This window comes from Eurypyga helias, unplaced genomic scaffold (genome assembly GCF_000690775.1).
Source record: "Eurypyga helias isolate BGI_N326 unplaced genomic scaffold, ASM69077v1 scaffold13250, whole genome shotgun sequence".
NCBI classification, from domain to species: Eukaryota; Metazoa; Chordata; class Aves; order Eurypygiformes; family Eurypygidae; genus Eurypyga; species Eurypyga helias.
The window spans coordinates 10,024-27,439 of record NW_010227815.1 but is presented as its reverse complement, the minus strand read 5'-3'; the positions used below and the strand labels follow the sequence as shown (position 1 = coordinate 27,439).

At 41.0% G+C, this 17,416-nt stretch overlaps 1 protein-coding gene across 1 annotated transcript; it reads left to right on the top strand.

Moving 5' to 3' along the window:
- Positions 1 to 272: 272 nt before the first annotated feature.
- SEC22C (SEC22 vesicle trafficking protein homolog C (S. cerevisiae)) lies at positions 273 to 16,449 on the top strand. The gene is made up of 8 exons (XM_010157635.1): positions 273 to 354; positions 2,586 to 2,683; positions 3,226 to 3,435; positions 6,402 to 6,565; positions 8,591 to 8,773; positions 13,749 to 13,867; positions 14,492 to 14,557; positions 16,192 to 16,449. The coding sequence occupies exons 3-8, from the start codon at positions 3,254 to 3,256 to the stop codon at positions 16,390 to 16,392; spliced, it is 915 nt and encodes a 304-aa protein (XP_010155937.1). The 5' UTR covers positions 273 to 354; positions 2,586 to 2,683; positions 3,226 to 3,253; the 3' UTR covers positions 16,393 to 16,449.
- The last annotated feature ends 967 nt before the right edge of the window (positions 16,450 to 17,416 follow it).

Genomic DNA, 17,416 nt, shown 5'->3' with positions numbered 1-17,416 from the left:
GTATTTACCAGTTTTATGTGAGTCGTACACTAAAGAGTTTTCTTCTGAAGGGTTGGATGTACAGGTGCTTCAAATAATAAAAACACCAGGCTTTGTTTACTTCAGTCAGAAGTTGTAACTTATTCTTCTGAAATAGTCACTTAGATAATTTCTCCAAGTTTTGCCTGCTTTGTGCCAGTAAAATAGCTGTTACTAATTCTGAATACTACGAGGTTTGATATCTGCCTAATCAAAAGACACAAGTGCGTTGTCCAAGCTCCGGAGTCGAGTTCAAAGGCCTGCCACGTAAAGTCAGTTGCAGATACTTTGGGCTGCTAATCATATGCAAATAGAAGAAGGCTGGAGGAGGAAAGGGTAGGTCCTCCTCCAAGGTCCTATGATCTTGAAATAGCAAGATCATAGATTTGCTTGGTTATGTGCACACTTTGATCAGTCCAATGAGTTGTGATAGTATGTGTTCACTTAGAGGTGACATGGCAAAATTGGCTTGCAAGTAATTAAACTTTTAAGGGAAGTGACATTAGTTACTGTTATTTGCCATGGACGCATAACACTTCCTGATATGTGAGTAATGCGAGGCTTGTGAAAAAGGGAAAAGAAAACCCAAAGCCTCACTGAGGTGCAGTGCCGGCATAGGTGGCCTGGGGGAGTGTGGAGAAAGAGGGCTAGATGTGTTTGAGTGTTAGGTGGTTGGTGATAAGAGTTACAGAGAAGGACAGGTGAACCAGTTGCATAAATTTATTTTTAGGCTTTGCCGCCTTCTGTGAGGTGATGTTGGCTCTCACCTCTTTTAGCTAAGTCTGTGCCACATTTGAAATAAACCCCTGAATTATGGAAAAAAAAGTGTACATGTATATATGTTTTAACTCCTCAGAAGTCTTTACAGGTCCTGTTCTCAAATCTCACACATTTTTGCTGTGTTGGGGAGAAGGGTGTTATCTACACAAACGTCCCTTTAGACTGTGTAAATGGGAGTGAATGCGTTTCCAGTTGTTGTGCCCTGAGGTTGTGCTCACCTGCTCTCTGCTAAGGTTAGAGTCACTGCACCAACCTCTCCTTCTGTTGGGGATGCTGATGTTTAGTGAAAACCTTATGCCCTGAAGCACAACTGTTTGTATGCCTTGGAAAGCTGGATACCTTCATATGGACAGTTGGTTGACCATAGGTGATGCTATGTGATGAATAGTGATGAATATATACAGTGGCATAGTGAGCTGAGTCATTCCATAGGCTAGATATATTTTAGAAAATGTCTTGGTTTTTTTAGTTTGGTGCCTTTCCATTTTCCTGGTCATCTTCTGTTTCTGAAAGGAAAATCAGAGCATTCAATGTATTGCCTCTGCTGTCTCTGTCAAGTGGGATATTTTGGAGTTAGACTTCGTTGGCATTACCAGCCATTGACCATAAAACTGTGCTGTTCTGAGCAACCGTACTTAAAAGTTGGCTGTGTTGAAGTTAATATTTCCAAGTTGGCAATTTTCTTTTTTGTTTTCACTTCACTTTGACATAAAAGTTTCAGCAGTTTTCTGCACTGTTTCTTTCATGGCTACCAGCATAACACATTGAAGATCGATATAATGTTTCAAGTTGCCATATAATAATCTTGATTATTGTTGAAATTCTTCTTGATGCATGCTGAAATGAAGTTAGTGAGCTTAGTTTGATTTTACAACTCAAATTACTATTGGAGAAGAACTGTGAGAGGGATAGTGAAAAGAAATTAACATCTAATTCTTCTTTAATCTATTTTGTAAGCTCAGAATACCACTTTTCCAGTGATGTGCAATCTTCTGTAGTTTCCATTTCCTTTTCTAAGGAAGCATGCTATGTGCAATTATGCTTTCTGTCAATTCCTCTGACAATTGTTAGTTGCTTTAATATGCTGGCAGATTGCAGCCACCTTTGACAGAGGGATAGTTCTTACAGGTTATGTGGAAATGATTCCTGTGGAGCAGAAACAAGACCCTCTTAGTGCCTCTTGTGGATTAAGGACTCGGCGCTTATTAGACATTAGAGCAGCTCTACAGGCGAGGGAGTTTATGAATGCCTTAACTAGGAGAGGCTTTGCTCTCTTACCTTAGACAAGAAAAACACTTGGTGATGAGACACGTCAAAGAAACTTTGAGCTTCGTAATGAATTGTTTGATACAGGGCTGTTTAAAACAGTCACCCCTCTATCAAAGGTTTGAATTCAGTGTGATTTCCCCCTCCCCAGTCCTTCATTTATATAGTTTGCCTGAAGCAGAGTAAACGCCTGCCTCTTTTTTTTTTTCTTTTCCTTTTTTTTTTTTCCTTGACTTGTTCATGATAATTATTTAAAGTTGTCTGATCCCGAGCTGCTCTTTTACAGGAAGCTAGGGTAACCAATTGGGACATCAGAAATATTTTGCATATCCTTTCGTAGCATCTTTGATTGCACCTAGGAATTGATATATTGGATAGGAAAATGAGTTGTTTGTTTTCCTTTAGGTAAAATAACTGCTAGGATATGTTTACCCACTGCACAGGAGACTACACTGTGAAGATGTATATACATATAGGTCATTGGTTAGTTTTCTAAAATGTTCATTGTGTCTATCTTTCAGAGATAATGTGAGCTGCTGCATTAGTCTTCTGTCATCTTGGACTGAATACTCATGGTATGTCTGAAGGACAGATCTCTTGTGTGTTCTGAACATACCAGGTAAATCCCAATAAAGGCTTTTCATGGGAGACTGTTAGAGTAAGAAGTCAAGGGAGGGCAGCTTCTATTCTGTGTTTGGTCCTAGTTGATTCTGTAAAAAGAGCCTGACAGGCTGTAGCCTAAAACTTAACTTCTGTATTTGTATGTTAGACTAGAAGATCAGATAACTGCAACTCCAGTGCAACTATTTGCCACACTAGTGAAGATGCAGCCTGTCAGTGTGAGTTAGCCAGGTTCTATAATTACCTTTAAGAGCTAGACTTGGCATTTCTGATGCTTGAGGTAAAACAAAAGGAGGGAAAACAAGGATATTTTTCAGGTAGATAATTCTCCTGTCAAATTCCCTGCCTCACCTTTTCATGTAAGAGAGGCAAAAAGCAGACAAAGCCTTTGAGAAAAGTTTGATTACTACTGAACAGTACCTGCACTGAAAGGCAGTGGTGAATAAACTTCTACCTTGACATATTTCTGTCTAGCATGTTGGATTGTAAGTAACTAATATCGTAATGTGCCATTGACCTAACTTAGTATTTCATTTTCAGGTTGTCCTCATGAGTACTCCAGTGGAGAATGTCCATGATCTTCTTTGCTTGTGTGGTGCGGGTGAGGGATGGACTTCCCCTCTCAGCCTCCACAGATTTTCATTTCAACCAGGACTTTCTGGAATGCAGAAAGAGATTAAAGGCGTTATCCTCAATTCTGGCGCAGTATCCAAGTCGAGGCACAGCAAAAGGACGTGACCTTAGCATACAGTAAGTCCCTGCTTTTGTTTGGTTGGTTTTGACTTTAAGTTTTTGAAATGATTGTCCTGGGCATTAGTTGAACGTCAGGTATATTCTACAGTGCCTAACTCCAATCTGAAATCCCCCCATGCATGGCCTCCAAGCAATATTTTGTAATCTTATTTCTCAGCACCACAGCCACAGCTCCTACTCACTTTAGTAAGTGTATGTTGGCTTGATGTAATATCTGGAGAGCAGCCCTGAGGAGAAGGACTTGGGGGTACTGGGGGATGAAAAGCTGGGCATGAGCCGGCAGTGTGCCCTGGCAGCCCAGAAAGCCAACCGTATCCTGGGCTGTATCAGGAGAAGTGTGGCCAGCAGGTCGAGGGAGGGGATTCTGCCCCTCTGCTCTGGGGACATTTCCCCCTGCAGTTCTGCATCCAACTCTGGGGCCATCAACAGCAGGTAGATATGGAAGTGTTGGAGTGAGTCCAAAGGAGGCCACGAAGATGCTCCGAGGGCTGGAGCCGCTCCGCCATGGGGACAGGCTGGGAGAGTTGGGCTTGTTCAGCCTGGAGGAGGGAAGGCTCCGGGGGGACCTTACAGGACCTTCCAGTACTTGAAGGGGCTACAAGAAAGCTGGGAGGGGACTTTTTACTGTAGTGACAGGACAAGGGGTAACAGGTTTAAATTGAAAGTGGGGAGGGTTAGATTGGATATCAGGAAGAAGTTCTTCCCGGAGAGGGGGGTGAAGCACTGGGACAGGTTGCCCAGAGAAGTTGTGGATGCCCCATCCCTGGAAGTGTTCAAGGCCAGGCTGGATGAGGCTTAAAGCAACCTCTTCTAGTGGAAGGAGTCCCTGCCCATGGTAAGGGGTTTGGAACTAGGTGTTTTTTGAGGTCCCTTCCAGCCCAAACCATTCTGTGGTGATTCTATGTTAGGAATTGCTTATTTTAATTTTAATTTTTTGTAGCAAATACTTTATGCTCGATGGTCAGTTCTTGATACTGTTAACAGATAGAGTATCTTGGACTTCTACAGACACCTTCTGAGAGGGCATCCTAGTGCCTAGGAATTACTTAGTTTAGTCTAAACCCCAAACCCTTTTCTGCAGTGACTGTCGAGGCTTGCTGATGCCTTCTCTCAGGCCTGTACAGCTCTGATTCCGGCTTGCACAGAACTGCCCTGATTCCTTCCTATGTGCTGCCCACTCCATTTTCTGAATACCAGCAGGGTTTCGGTCTCTAGCAGCTCTGACTGATGGGTGTCTATTGAGGAGGCCTGAAGCATACTGATAACAGCCAGTGTGGAGAAATTATAAATCCTTGCTTTTATTTATTGGAGACGGATCTGCTGCTTTTTATTGTAAGAAGTTAGTGTTTTATTTGGAGATGAGAATTTTCATTTACTATTGATTTTAGCTTAGTTCTAAAAATGTGTTTTAGCTTGTGATTGCATTTCTGATTAGCAAATGTAAGAAAACTTGAAGTGCCCCTGAGCTAAAGCTAAGTATCTCTTTTTGGGAGAGGGGTTGGAGAAAGAAGATACATGAGCTTACACTCAATCAGCTGGAAAAGCAGAGATTAGCATTTTACTTCCTTTTCCGTCAAAGTGCACTTGTGCCCTTTAAAGCTAACAAGTTCTGCTTTCAGTCTTCTGTAGTTGCTACAGAAGTAGCTGTGCATCTGGCTCTGAAATGAGAAGAGTGCAAACGGAGACGTGGCAGAAAGGCTATAAATTATTGACAGCCTGGAAAAGGTAGTTTTACACAGGCCTGGTGTTGAGCCTCAGCTGTGAGCTGGGCACGAAACAGATTTAGGGAACCTACCCCCTGTAACTATGCTGTCACACAGCTAATCAAAACCATAAATCCCAACTATGTGCTATCATGAATGAATAAAAATAGAACAAAATACAAGCCACGAGTATTTCTGTATGAGAAGGAGGAAATATGTGATTAGTAGAAAAGAGAGAAAATACAGAGGGAAGCTGTTCAGCTTCAAAACTGTGGTTTTATACTGAAAGGCTTTGAGCAACCTGATCTAGTGGAGGGTCTCAGGGAGATGGGACTGGATGACCTTTAAGGTCCCTTCCAATCCAAACCATTCTGTGATTCTATGATCCATAGAATTACTGCTGACAGATGGCTAACCTGTAAGGGAAATTTTCATAGCTACAAATATGTAATCGTGGTGGGAGTTGTGGAAGTTTAGCTGTCTACTTTGAGTGCTGACATCTGAACTAGGTGCCCTGACTCCCATCTTAATGAAGCCTAGGTGAGAGTGGTTTCTCACAGTACACACCTAGGTTTTGGGCAGATGAATCCCCTGTTAAGTTTCCTAGAAGGTTTTGGGGCAATCTGTAAGTGGAAATTTCTGCATAAATATGGCTTCAGTGTAGAGGGACCCCTCCTGGTGTAGAATTTTTACTGTGCTGTTTCCGATACAAACTGATCTTTATTTGCTCCAGATGAGTTAGCAATAACAGTGTTTGAATATCTTGGTTTGTGCAAGTTAACAAATGTCTCTTGCTGTTAATAGGAAGTTGTGGTATTCAAGGGGAGCAAGGAGTACATCTGCTTGCTTCCTGTGAACACACTGGCTTGTTTTTACTTTTGTTTGTGGGAAGCCACTGTGTTTTCTTGCAAAACCTTCTTGCCTGTGATGTTTTCTGGCCATCTCTTTTCCTAGTTTGGCTTTAAATCATGTTAATAAGAAAACAATGTCCTCAGTTTATACTGATGTAGCAATTTACTAAAATCTGTATTGTGATTGTAGGTATGCTGAGGCATACTGAGTTAAGAGTAAGGGTTGGACCTACTGGGTCTGCAGGGCTATTACAGCAGTGAACAATGTTTTTTGCAGTCTGCTCTTTCAGTGCAGTCTGTACACTTTGTTTTGACAGAAAGCACAGTTTACTGCTCATGTTCAGCATGACTCTTTCACCTTTTTCTGTTGATGTTACATTTTATTTCTTTTTTTTCTTTTCTATTTCAGTTTTCTTTCTTCTGGGGATATTGCCTGCATGGCAATCTGTTCCAGCAATTACTCAACCATCATGGCGTTTTGCTTCCTAGAAGAGCTTCAGTGGGAATTTGCTGCTTCCTACGATACAACAACTGTCAGTTTGGCTTCCAGACCATATGCCTTTATTGAATTTGGTTTGTAACTTTGTTCTCTAATAGTAAGAATACTGTGTCTGCTACATTTATGATGTTAAACAACTCCTGGCCAAAGCCTGACCGTAAAAATGAATCTCTGTGTGTGCCTTTGCATACGTACGTAGGAGGAGGGGGAGATCTTGTAACAGCCTTCAACTGTTAGATTGTTGGGTTTGCCCCTTTAATAGATAAACAAAAAGCTGTGGTGATTAATAAACAAGCACAGAAGAAAAACAAATCCACATCTCAAACCTTTTCTAACTTAATTAAAAGCAATCTGACAAGTAGAGACAGATGGGTACAGGAAAAAAGGGAGACAATAGATTATTATGGGCAGCTTTATGTCTGGCATGACTTAGATTCACACAACACTTCATAATCATGCCTAGCATTTCTTTTTTAACCTGATCTAAAGGATTTTCTTGCCAAGTAGCAGCTGCTCTACTGAATCTCGCACCTTTGAAAAACACAATTCCCTTGCAGTGAGAAACCTTTTCCTGGGAAAGGATAAGATACTGCAGTGGGTTAGCACACTTCTTCCAGGTTTCGTTAATGGTGTTAAGCTCGTGCTTAAAAGATTGAGAAATCCACAAGGTGAGCATGTTGCACAACCATCTTGTATTTTGGGTGGATTCCTTGCAGGGCTTGTTCCAGGCATGATGTCATTTTATACTGAGATCCAAATTACTCCTTTTTTTTAACTTGAGTAGGAATTTGGGAATTTCTAGCCTCTTTCAATTGCATAAGGCTCTTTTTAAAGAAAAAAAAAATTTTTTTTAAGGTTTATTTTTACTATTATAGTGTATTTTAGTTATTTAGTCCCCCTAATGTTCCTGTATGATTTGATTATTTGATTCCCCTCCCCTACCCCTCCAGTGTTTGGTTCTAAGATGCACTTGTGGCCTGAGATCTTAGCTTTTTGTCTGCTAGCTACAATTGTAGCAGGCTGACTTAAGGTAAAATCCAGGACTTTTCACTCAGGAATGCTTATGGCACTGTGTATTACAGCACAACATAAAGTCCTCCTGCGTGGTCACAAACCTCGTGCTTAAGCTATTACGTAGGTATTGTATCCAGCAGTAGCTGTGGTCAAACTGTGCAAGTTTTCTAGCGTAACAATATCTTAAGGATATGGATTGTTCCTTATACGATATCTTAGCAAAATAAATATTTCTGCGTTTTATTTCCCTAAGCATTTGAAATAGCTGGAATTTGCTGGTATCTTTGCACACTTAAATAGGAAGTAACAATATCCATAGTGAGGTACTTCACAGGGTGGTAGGGGTTGGAAGGGACCTCTAGAGATCATCTAGTCCAACCCCCTGCCACAGCAGGATCCCCTAGAGCAGATCACACAGGAACCAGTCCGGGGGCTTTGGAAAGTCTCCCCCCCCTCTCTGGGCAGCCTGTTCAGTGCTCTGTCACCCATACAGTGAAGAAGGGTTTCCTCACTTCAGCTCTGGAGGTGTAAACAGTTCGTACTCGGAGCAATTCTCTGCTTAGTCTCAGTGCAGCTCTTGTCAAGGCAGTGGCTGCATCTATGGCAAGGGATTTGCTTGCCAATGGTATTCAGTTTAAAGAGTTGAAGCAGGGTGGTACTGTGGCCTCTGCCAGTCAGAGATGCTTCATCACTCAAATACAGATTGAATTAATTTACCTCTGTACTGGGAAAAAACTAATCCTTGACATTGTTAAGACATAGCGTGGAGTTGCTTCTCATGGCAGTTCATGGGTAGTTTAGAATATGTGCTAACATCTACACTGGAATGTGAAAGCCAGTCCACTGACAGGCAGGATGTTGAGACTGAAAGTATCCAGAAGGGAATGGGCGTGATATAAAATACCTAGGAGGGACATTTTTGTTCCCTAACAAGCGATGGAATTTTATACCTGAAACTAATAATAAAAGAAATGGAGGAAGAAATGAAAAACAATCAAAAAAATAATGGCATGATGTAATTAATAATTACCTAAAGCACTTCATTGTTGCAGAGCTAACTGAAGCCTGTTTTTATATTGTTTCAGATAACATTATTCAGAAAGTGAAATGCCATTTTAACCGTGCAAGTGGCACTCAAACGAAGGCCAACTGGGAGAAGATTGAGGAGGAGCTGAAGTTCCAGCCCCCGGTTCAGCTGAAACTGGAGGATGCAGAGCTGATGAACGGGGTGACTAATGGGGGGCATGCAGGCGTTCATGTGGAGGTTGGTAAGTTACTCCTACGCGCAGGTGACAGAAGGCTGCCTGAACCTAACTTGGCAAACGACAGGAAACTGTGTAACAGCAGTGGTTCCTTTTGGACTGCAAAATATATAGGCCATGTGCTTGAGACCCCAGAGAACAAGACTGCTTTTCTGTCATAGTAAACAACATATGGTCTTTAGATTGTAGCAGGTATGCATCAGAGCCTTTAAGGACTTGTGGTAGTGTCTTTTTTTCCAGCCCTAGATCAGCTTCTGTTCATGGACAATTGGTTGTAACTGGGCTTGACATTTTCCATGGTAAATTCTCCTACTTTTAAAGTAGTCGTTGGTTAAATTTTCTGTGACAAAAGAAATGCAGCTAAGTCATCGCGTGTTGCAGACTTCAGTAGAAGATATGGAATTACAGTCTGAATGAGTTGATGCAGCCTTGAGGAAAGAAAGGGTGAGAAGAATATGGGCTGAGAGTAAAACCTTGATTCCCAGACTGTCTGTCTGGGGTTGCTCTCCCTTCTCTGCTTTCTTCCTTTTCCTTATTCTTTGAAATTTAATGCATTTGACTAAAATTCTGAAAGAGGATGTGTGTATCTGTATAAACAACAAATAGAGACCTGACAAGGGACCTTTTGTAATGAATACTGACATTTTACCTGCTTTTAGAAGTACTAACCTCTATTTTAAAATAGGTATCTTCTTACTTGTGTTTCAGTTGCATAGTCAAAGTCCTGCCTATGTTCATAGGTCATCATAGAATCATTTAGGTTGGAAAAGACCATTAAAATCAAGTCCAACCATAAACTTAATGCTGCCAAGTCCATCGCTAAAACAGGTCTCTGTTTTAATCCTATTAGCATGCTGGTTTAAATGCAGCTGGGGTGTCATGAGCTTGTATTTCCTCTGTTTTTGTTGGTTTTGGCTTATGAAACACTAATAAAGTTAAGTTTCAGTTGCTCAGTCTAATTGTTTCTGATAGATGAGCTGTAATCTAATTTGACGTAGGTATTTTAAGTTAAAATACAGAGGGGCAGTGGCCAGGAGGAACTAAAAACAGAATTGAAAACACTTTATTTGCCAGTCAGATTTGTGAGTACTCCTCAAAACTGTGCTTGCAGGTTAAATATTTTCATGATGTGACAGGGTTTAGAAATTCCTCACACTAGTGGGAACAGTTTCAGTGGCAGTAAACATTTGCAAGCTAGTCTGTGTCCACAGATCAGAAATAGATTTTCAGTCCTTCTATATTCTTAATTGCTTTCTTTTACTTCCCATCTGGCTTTGTATTTCAGGCTGTTCTCTCTGGTCTAACCCAAATACTCCTACAGATTGTTCCTTTATTTTAAGGATCATGTTTATGATCATCTGTTTCCCTCAGCTGGAGTCAGCTTTCCTGGCTTATGTCTCTCTCTGCTCATCGTTACTTACCAGCTGAATCCCACTCTGCTGCTCTAAGTTTAGCTGTGTGGATAGTGTTGTTCCCAAATTAATGTTACTTATCTTATGGCTCAGCTGTACAGGGGCATACACTGAAGTGTTATAGTTGCAGGAGAGCAGAATTTAATTGTCTCTACATTCTTTAGTGAAAGATCAATCAAAGGATTGATCAAAACATCAGTCTCCTTACGTGGGTGTAGCTGGTTCCTGTCTTCTTTTGAGCTGTGTGATCACAGCCCCTGGCTCTTCATTTTAGTGTGAAAGGAGTCTGAGAAGTTGGGGCAGTTTAGTCCTTGTTGGTATATATGGCAACAACAGCTTTTTTTCTTTGCCTTTTCTTTTTTTCTTTCATTCATTCTTCTGTTTGTTCCTCCTTCTTAACTAAGCCTAGCCCAGTTCTTGCTAGAAAGGCACTAGGGTGGTACCCTTGATCAACAGCTACACACCCTCCGCTGTTGTTGCAAAAGCCTCACCTTGTGTCTTGATATGGGCACAGCTGATAAAGCTGTGGAGGGCAGCGGGGCATGTATGCAGGAGAAATGTGAAGTGTAAGTTTTCAGTGAAGAGGGAGAGTTTGCACATCAGAACTGGCTCTGTGAAGCAGGAGAACTTGTGCTATTCCTCTAGTAAGCAAGCTGTTAAATTATGCAGCATTGTGCTCTCCTCATGAATGTTCTTCGTGTTTTGTAGGCACGCAGGGAGTCCTTCAGAGTCCTTTTTAAAGTGTTTTTTGAAGATGTCTCACATCTGTCTTTTGTCTGCTTGTATTTTATTTTAAAATGTTTGAGTCTGATTTCATTTTTCACTCCTAGTGCCGTCTTTATCTGGAGCTTTGAGTTTGTGACTCATTGTCAAATCCTTGTTGTGCTCTGCCGTGAAGAGGGAGAATGGAGCATGGTGCAGGCATTCATGTCAGTCTGCAGTTGCATAGCCAGAGGCCTCTGCTCACAGAATCTTTTATAGGCAGAAGTTTCAATTTCTTCATTGTGTCAGGGTGTTTTCACATGTTCTGTACATGTTCAAACCTGCAGAGACATTTCCCCTGGATGCTAGATAATCCACAGAATATCTTGTGTGGTTCTTTTACTCTGAAGTGCACAATCTTTCTACTTAAAGAGTCAAATCAGTTTGAAATCCAAATAGCATTTAATTGTGCTTGTGCAAAGTAGGGCTGTCTTGGACTAAGAGTGCTTGTACTCTCTTTTTCCCTTTATTTAATGTAATAAGAAATTCTAGTATGAAATTCTATTTATAAAAATAAGATTTCATTCACACAAGAAGTGTAGTAATTTCTCCCTATCAGTACCCATCTCACTTGTTCTGTACAATTTCAGTTTGTGAATTAAACCTCAGGATGATAGAACAGAAAGCTCCACAACTAACAATTTAAAGCTCAGTTTTCACAGGAACTGAACCCTGAGCAGCTGGATGTTGTAATCTCGTGATCTCCCGTGCATTTGTGATGGCAATTCTTTTTATCTTTATGATTTCTTTGTACTGGACCAAAAAAAAAGTGGCTTTTAGATAATACTCCGTGCTGCAGAAGCAGTATATTAGGACTTGTGTGGTTCTTCCCTGGGGACTGGGAGCTCTTGGCATGTACAGTTTGGAAGATCCTGTACCATGAATGACACTTGTGCTGGATAATTTTGCGTTGTTTGAGGGACAGTGTGCCTCTGAGGTACACCTTAGAAACTGAGGAAGAAGAAACAATAGCCTTTATTAGGAGATTTCCTTGAGAGAGAGAGATACATAGCTGCAACATTATTTAATTTATAAAAAATAATAGGAAACTGAGTACTCAGTGAATGAACAAACATGCTGGTACAGCTTCTCTTCAGCGCGTTGTTTGGACCTTAAATTTCACCGTGTAGCAAAGATGTAAAATTGCCTTTGGCTGGTAGGGCTACTTCCCCATTTATGTACAGGAACGTGTGTATGGTGATAATACACAGTAATGCTACATAATGTGACATACATCCAATGGGATTAATGCAGTTCCTTTTGCAGCTGCTTTGGAGATGAAATTACGGGAGTATGAATGCATGCCAGACAAATTAATTACATAGTCACTTACAAAAGATACTTTATAGCTCTGTATTAATTTGACAACAACTTTTTTACATCCATCTACCAAAATATCTCTTGAAGGAGAAGACGTTAAGTTTTTTCCTATCTTAAAACATGCAGTACTGCGATATTTAAGCTGTTCCAGTGTTTCATCTGTCACTGAAACCAAGCAGAGATGATGTGTGCTCTGTTCCTTAGTTAGCTGCAGTAGTCAGGAGCTGGCTGCATCTGGGCAGGAGGCAGAAGATCCAAAGAGCAGGAGAGACTTCTTGAAGGCTCGTTCATTCTCTCCTGTGTCTTATGGATGTTGGTGCAGGAGGGAGGATCTGGGTTTGGTATCTGAGCTGCAAATTGCCCTTCTTATTGTTATGCTGATGGTGTTCTACTTGTGGTGCTCCGAGGGCAGGGATGAAATGTAGGTGAGTATCTAGGTGTGCTCTCTGCTGTAGGGCTAGCTGGCATAGCTGGGGAAAAACACCAGCTGAGCTTTTGGACAACCAAACCCCTGAATTAGAAGCGGCAGATTCCAAAGTTAAATATGCATTTATAATAACTGCTTTGACCTTAATTAGATAGGCATCAATTAGATCATCTTGAAGAAATACTATTTGGGGGGGTGGATGTTAAGTAGTAGTGAGAAGGTTGGCAAGGAAGGAGACAGATAATTCACTACCTGCGAAACATTGTCTGGCTGGGAGGAAAGGAGTCGTAATGCACTGTAAAATGTGGGTCAAAAGCTGGTTTAATTCCTAGCTGCCAGTTTTGACCATGATGGTTTTGTCAGTCTGAGAGGCCCGGAGGTAACAGCAGCAGTCCTGTGATAGATGTTTCCCTGCTGTGACTGGGTCGATTCATCCTGACAGCTCCCTACAACAACTACTCTAGCAGCAGAGTCCTTAGCTCCTGCAGCTGTATTCCAGGAACTGCTTGATCAGGGCAGCAAATGCTGGGTGGAAACTGTGCAGGTGAAATGAAATTGCTGTATACCAGACTGAACCCTCAAACTGCCAGTAGCAAGAAATACATAAATACCAGTAGAGGAAGAGGTGAATTGCTGTCTTCCTTTATGGGTGTCAGAAACCTAAGTTCTTTCCCAGACCTTTGGTTACTTAAAGCACCTAGTTTTTCTACTCACCTGTGAAGGGTGTTAAGTATGCTAATCTACTGTAATGAACAGTTGAAAAATAGCTACGTGCAGCATGAAAGAAGACATAAATGCCAAAGCTCAGAAACAAATTCTATTGCTTAATTTGTTTAAAAAATGCTCCAGAGCTCTTGCTGATTGCTAGATGTCTGAAGAACTGAACAGTGTAAGGCACCCCCAAAAAAAGGTTTTTCTGTTCATAATTGGTCTTCTCTGGAGCAAGTGTGAAAAGTTTTGAAAATATTTCAAACCTGTGTAAGCCTATTTGAGTTGTTTTTAACATAAAAGGTTCAAAGTAATAGTGCAAACTTGCACTAATGCCTTTTTTTTTTTTAAGTCCCTACTTACAGAATGCAGCGTGTGACTCCCCTGGGGATTCTGTCGCTTGTTCTGAACATCATGTGTGGAGCTTTGAATCTCATTCGAGGAGTTCACCTAGCTGAGTATTCATTTCAGGTAACCCTGATTGAACTGAAACCTGAAAATAACTCAGAAGAAGAGTTATTTGGGTAACCAGGTTAAGGGTGGCTGTTCTGCTTCTCAGCAGAACACTCGTCTTCCCATAAGAAGTGTTGGTTGGTCTTTTTATTGTCTGGGGAATGTACAGTTGATTGCTCACCTGCTAAACCTCATGTGCTTTGTTATATATTGCACCACGTTGCATTTTATCCATTTCTAGGGAGACGAAAATTTGGAGAAATATTTTAGTCTTGCCAGGCTGGCTGGATTATTTTTTTTTCTATTCTTGGATTTTGTTCTAGATGATTTTGTGTAATTCTTTTTAAGCAAACGTGAAAGTGTATACACTATTTATAATTAAAAATTAAGTGTAACTATTTATAATTAAAAATAAGGGTCCTGCTTGTATGGTGGCAGTTTTATTGAGCAGGAATTGTGACATAAGCCTCAGGTCTTGGTATCTTCTTCAGTGATACTGATCTTGCTGTTTGGTGCTGTTACAGTCAATCAACATAAACTGGGATGAGACATACTTGATGCGATACAGTGTTCTAAAATATCAAGCTGTACTTGCTAAAAACTGTAGCTGACGACGTTTGTCACTTCTTTTAATCCAAACAGGAGGACCATGAAGGAATTGGAAATGTGATAGCTTTTTTTCTACCTTTTCTAGCCTGTGTTTTTCAGGTATGTTAACTGTAAATAAAATGCTTTCTGATTATTTTTATGTTATAATATACGAGGTAAAATAATTCTTAGCAAAGCAGAGGAACAGCAGAGGAATAGTATCCTATTTAGGTGATTCCACTGAGGTATTCCAGTGAAGTGGCACAAATACAGTTAAAGGCACATTTTGCCCTTTGGCAAAATGCAATTGCAAGCTTTTCAGTCCTTTTACATTTTGACATGCCAAATTGGGTTGAATACAGTGTCAGCCCAAAGTTGTTTTGCTTCTCAAAGGGGTAGACATGATGCCTTTCTGACAGTGGTAGGCTTAGTGGTGGGCTTTTGTAGCATGACTGCCTTGAAAGACTAATCAAATTCTGGAGACAGGTGTGGTTCCTGACTTCCTTAGATTCATCCCCCCACCCCCCAGTGGAGTATTTTCTCTGACCTCAAAAGAGTTTGAATGAGGAAAATATCATATGCTCCAAACGCATGGTTCTTCAAAGGTTCCTTAAATGCCTAAACCAGTGGTCCAAAACCTTTAACTTGAAGGCAATGTGTTGGTGGCAAAATCGTCAATTTTTTACCTGTCATTGCAGGAAGCTACAGTAGTTGAGTAACTGGTTGACAGGAGGAATAACATCGTGCCGACAGTATATTCATTTCTCAGTACTGTTGCATTTGGCTAATGGTTTGGGGACCACTGTCTGAAGACTTCTATTTATCTATGGTAGTTACAACTCACAGAGACCCTATTTATTGTATCGTAACAGATAAAATGTAGTGTTGTTCCGCCTTCTCAAAGCTCATAGCAGAGCTTTAAGATGGAGATACTAATTTGGATCTAAATACTTGATGCAAGTCATTCCTCACAAAGAAAGGCTCTGTCCTGCTTTTTTTCCAGTTAGTACCTGAAGCTAGAGAGGCTAAATAAAGAAGAGTTCTCTCATCCTTCTGATCTCTAGCAGTCATCTTCACAAAATGCTTCTGCATAAATTGAGCTCCAGTGTGGAGTGCTTTACACATGCTGATCTCTACTTGTGTCATCAGCACAGTTGGAAACTGTGACCTGAAGTGAGAAAGCATGATCCGTTACCGCCGCAGTTAAAAAAGTAACTCTTCTGCCAGCACTCGGGGTTTTTAGATTTCTCCTACAAGGGCTGTTGCTCCTCACACATGCTTACCAAATGGGTTCCACCTGCTCTTGAACGGAAAAAGAGCCCAAACCCCAGCTAAACCTGTTGACAGAAATGCTTGCTCTACAAAGTCAGGTCTAGAGAATGAAGTCCTTTGCTTATACCAGGAACAGATACAGCAGAAGCAGATTTGGATTTGCTGTTTCCTTGCTTCTGAGCCTTTGTCTTGCAAAAATCACAGGTGGTTTTTGAAAGCTGGCTCAGTTTTTAATCCAGGGAGGGACGCAGACTGTGCTGACAGTCTTCTGATATCTGTGCTTACCCAGTAGGGTCTGGGTTGAGATCCCCACTCCAGCTATGCTCGGAGGACCTTTCGACATAGGGGTTGAAGGGAAGCCTGGAGTTTCTTAGTGACCACTGCAAAGTCAGGACATCCAAGCAGCACGGATGTGCCAGATGTCTCTCTTGTCTGTATGTACGTAGTTTAATGCTAACACTGTCGCTCTGGTCCTTTTGTAGTGTTACTTGTACCTCTTCTACAGCTCGGCAAGGAAGGTGAAGACATTTGTACTCTTCTTCTCCGTTTGTTTATGCAACATTTACTTGTACGGATTACGGAACCTCTGGCAAATAGCCTTTCACATAGGAGTGGCATCTCTCTCTTCGTATCAGATACTGACAAGGCAACTCATGGAGAAACAGCCTGACTGCGGAGTTTGAAAAAGACTTTGGGTTTGCTAATCTATTTTTTACAATTTTTTTTGTATTAAACTGGCCAAAAAATAACTTGGTGTCTTTTTAAAGATTTGTGAGAACAGGTATTGCAAGGAGGATATTTCAAAGCAGCTTGAAATAAAGAACACCACCGTAATCATGTCAAACATCCAGTGAGGAACGTAGCTGTATTGAACATGGCATGTGGTAATTGTGTGTGGTAGAGCTTGTCAGGTGCTGTCGGCAGAGAGAGGTTCTCCTTACCATAAACGGGCTTTTACTCCTTGACTAATACCAGCTAGACAGCATTTTGCCATTGGTCTTACTGGCTTTGTAACAGTTGGGCAGGTCATTGTCTTCCCCTGCCAATGCTTCTTGAAAATATTGAAATTGTGTAGTGAATTGAAGATCGAGGGGTGGGTAACATTTTTGTCTATAGAATTTGTTAAGCATTAAGGTTCTTGGTAAATGTAAGTAAAGGAGTTGTTTGCAATAATTAGGTGAGTTCAGTGTCGGTTGGTAAAATTTTTAGGATGAACTTCAGGGTAATTTTTCTAGGTTTTGAAGGAAAGGAAAAGACTGTGGCCCTTTTAAAAACCATAGAGGCTGCAAATACCTGCTGGCTAAACAACACATCATAGTTAAGTATGTGCTTAGTGGTTAATTGCAAATATGCTTGGGGCAGCATAAAGTAAACCAAGTGAATATAAGTGATCTTTCAGCTCAAGTGGCCTTTCCTTGGTTAAGGTCACTCTTAGTAAAAGGGTAATTTCCTGTTTGCTTGGTCTGTACGGATAATAAATCTTCCAAGCCTACTTATGACAGGCCACTGACTCCTTCACCTTTTTTAAAAAAAATGTATAGCTGCTGAGTAGAAAGCCATTTCCAGTAATGGAAAGCAAGAGCAGGTTCTCTTTATTATATGAAACACCTTTAGTTAATGGTGTTGAGTTCTTACACTAAGATGAATTCATGACTGTGCACTTTCGAATGCAGTACTTAAGAGCTGGAATTCTTAACCTCTGCTGCA

Bases quoted from the DNA above. Each gene is read 5' to 3' on its own strand.
- SEC22C (XM_010157635.1), top strand. From the start codon at position 3,254: ATGTCCATGATCTTCTTTGCTTGTGTGGTGCGGGTGAGGGATGGACTT. The intron at 3,436-6,401 runs GTAAGTCCCTGC...TTTCTATTTCAG, and splicing joins GGACGTGACCTTAGCATACA to TTTTCTTTCTTCTGGGGATA. The intron at 14,558-16,191 runs GTATGTTAACTG...GTCCTTTTGTAG, and splicing joins TTCTAGCCTGTGTTTTTCAG to TGTTACTTGTACCTCTTCTA.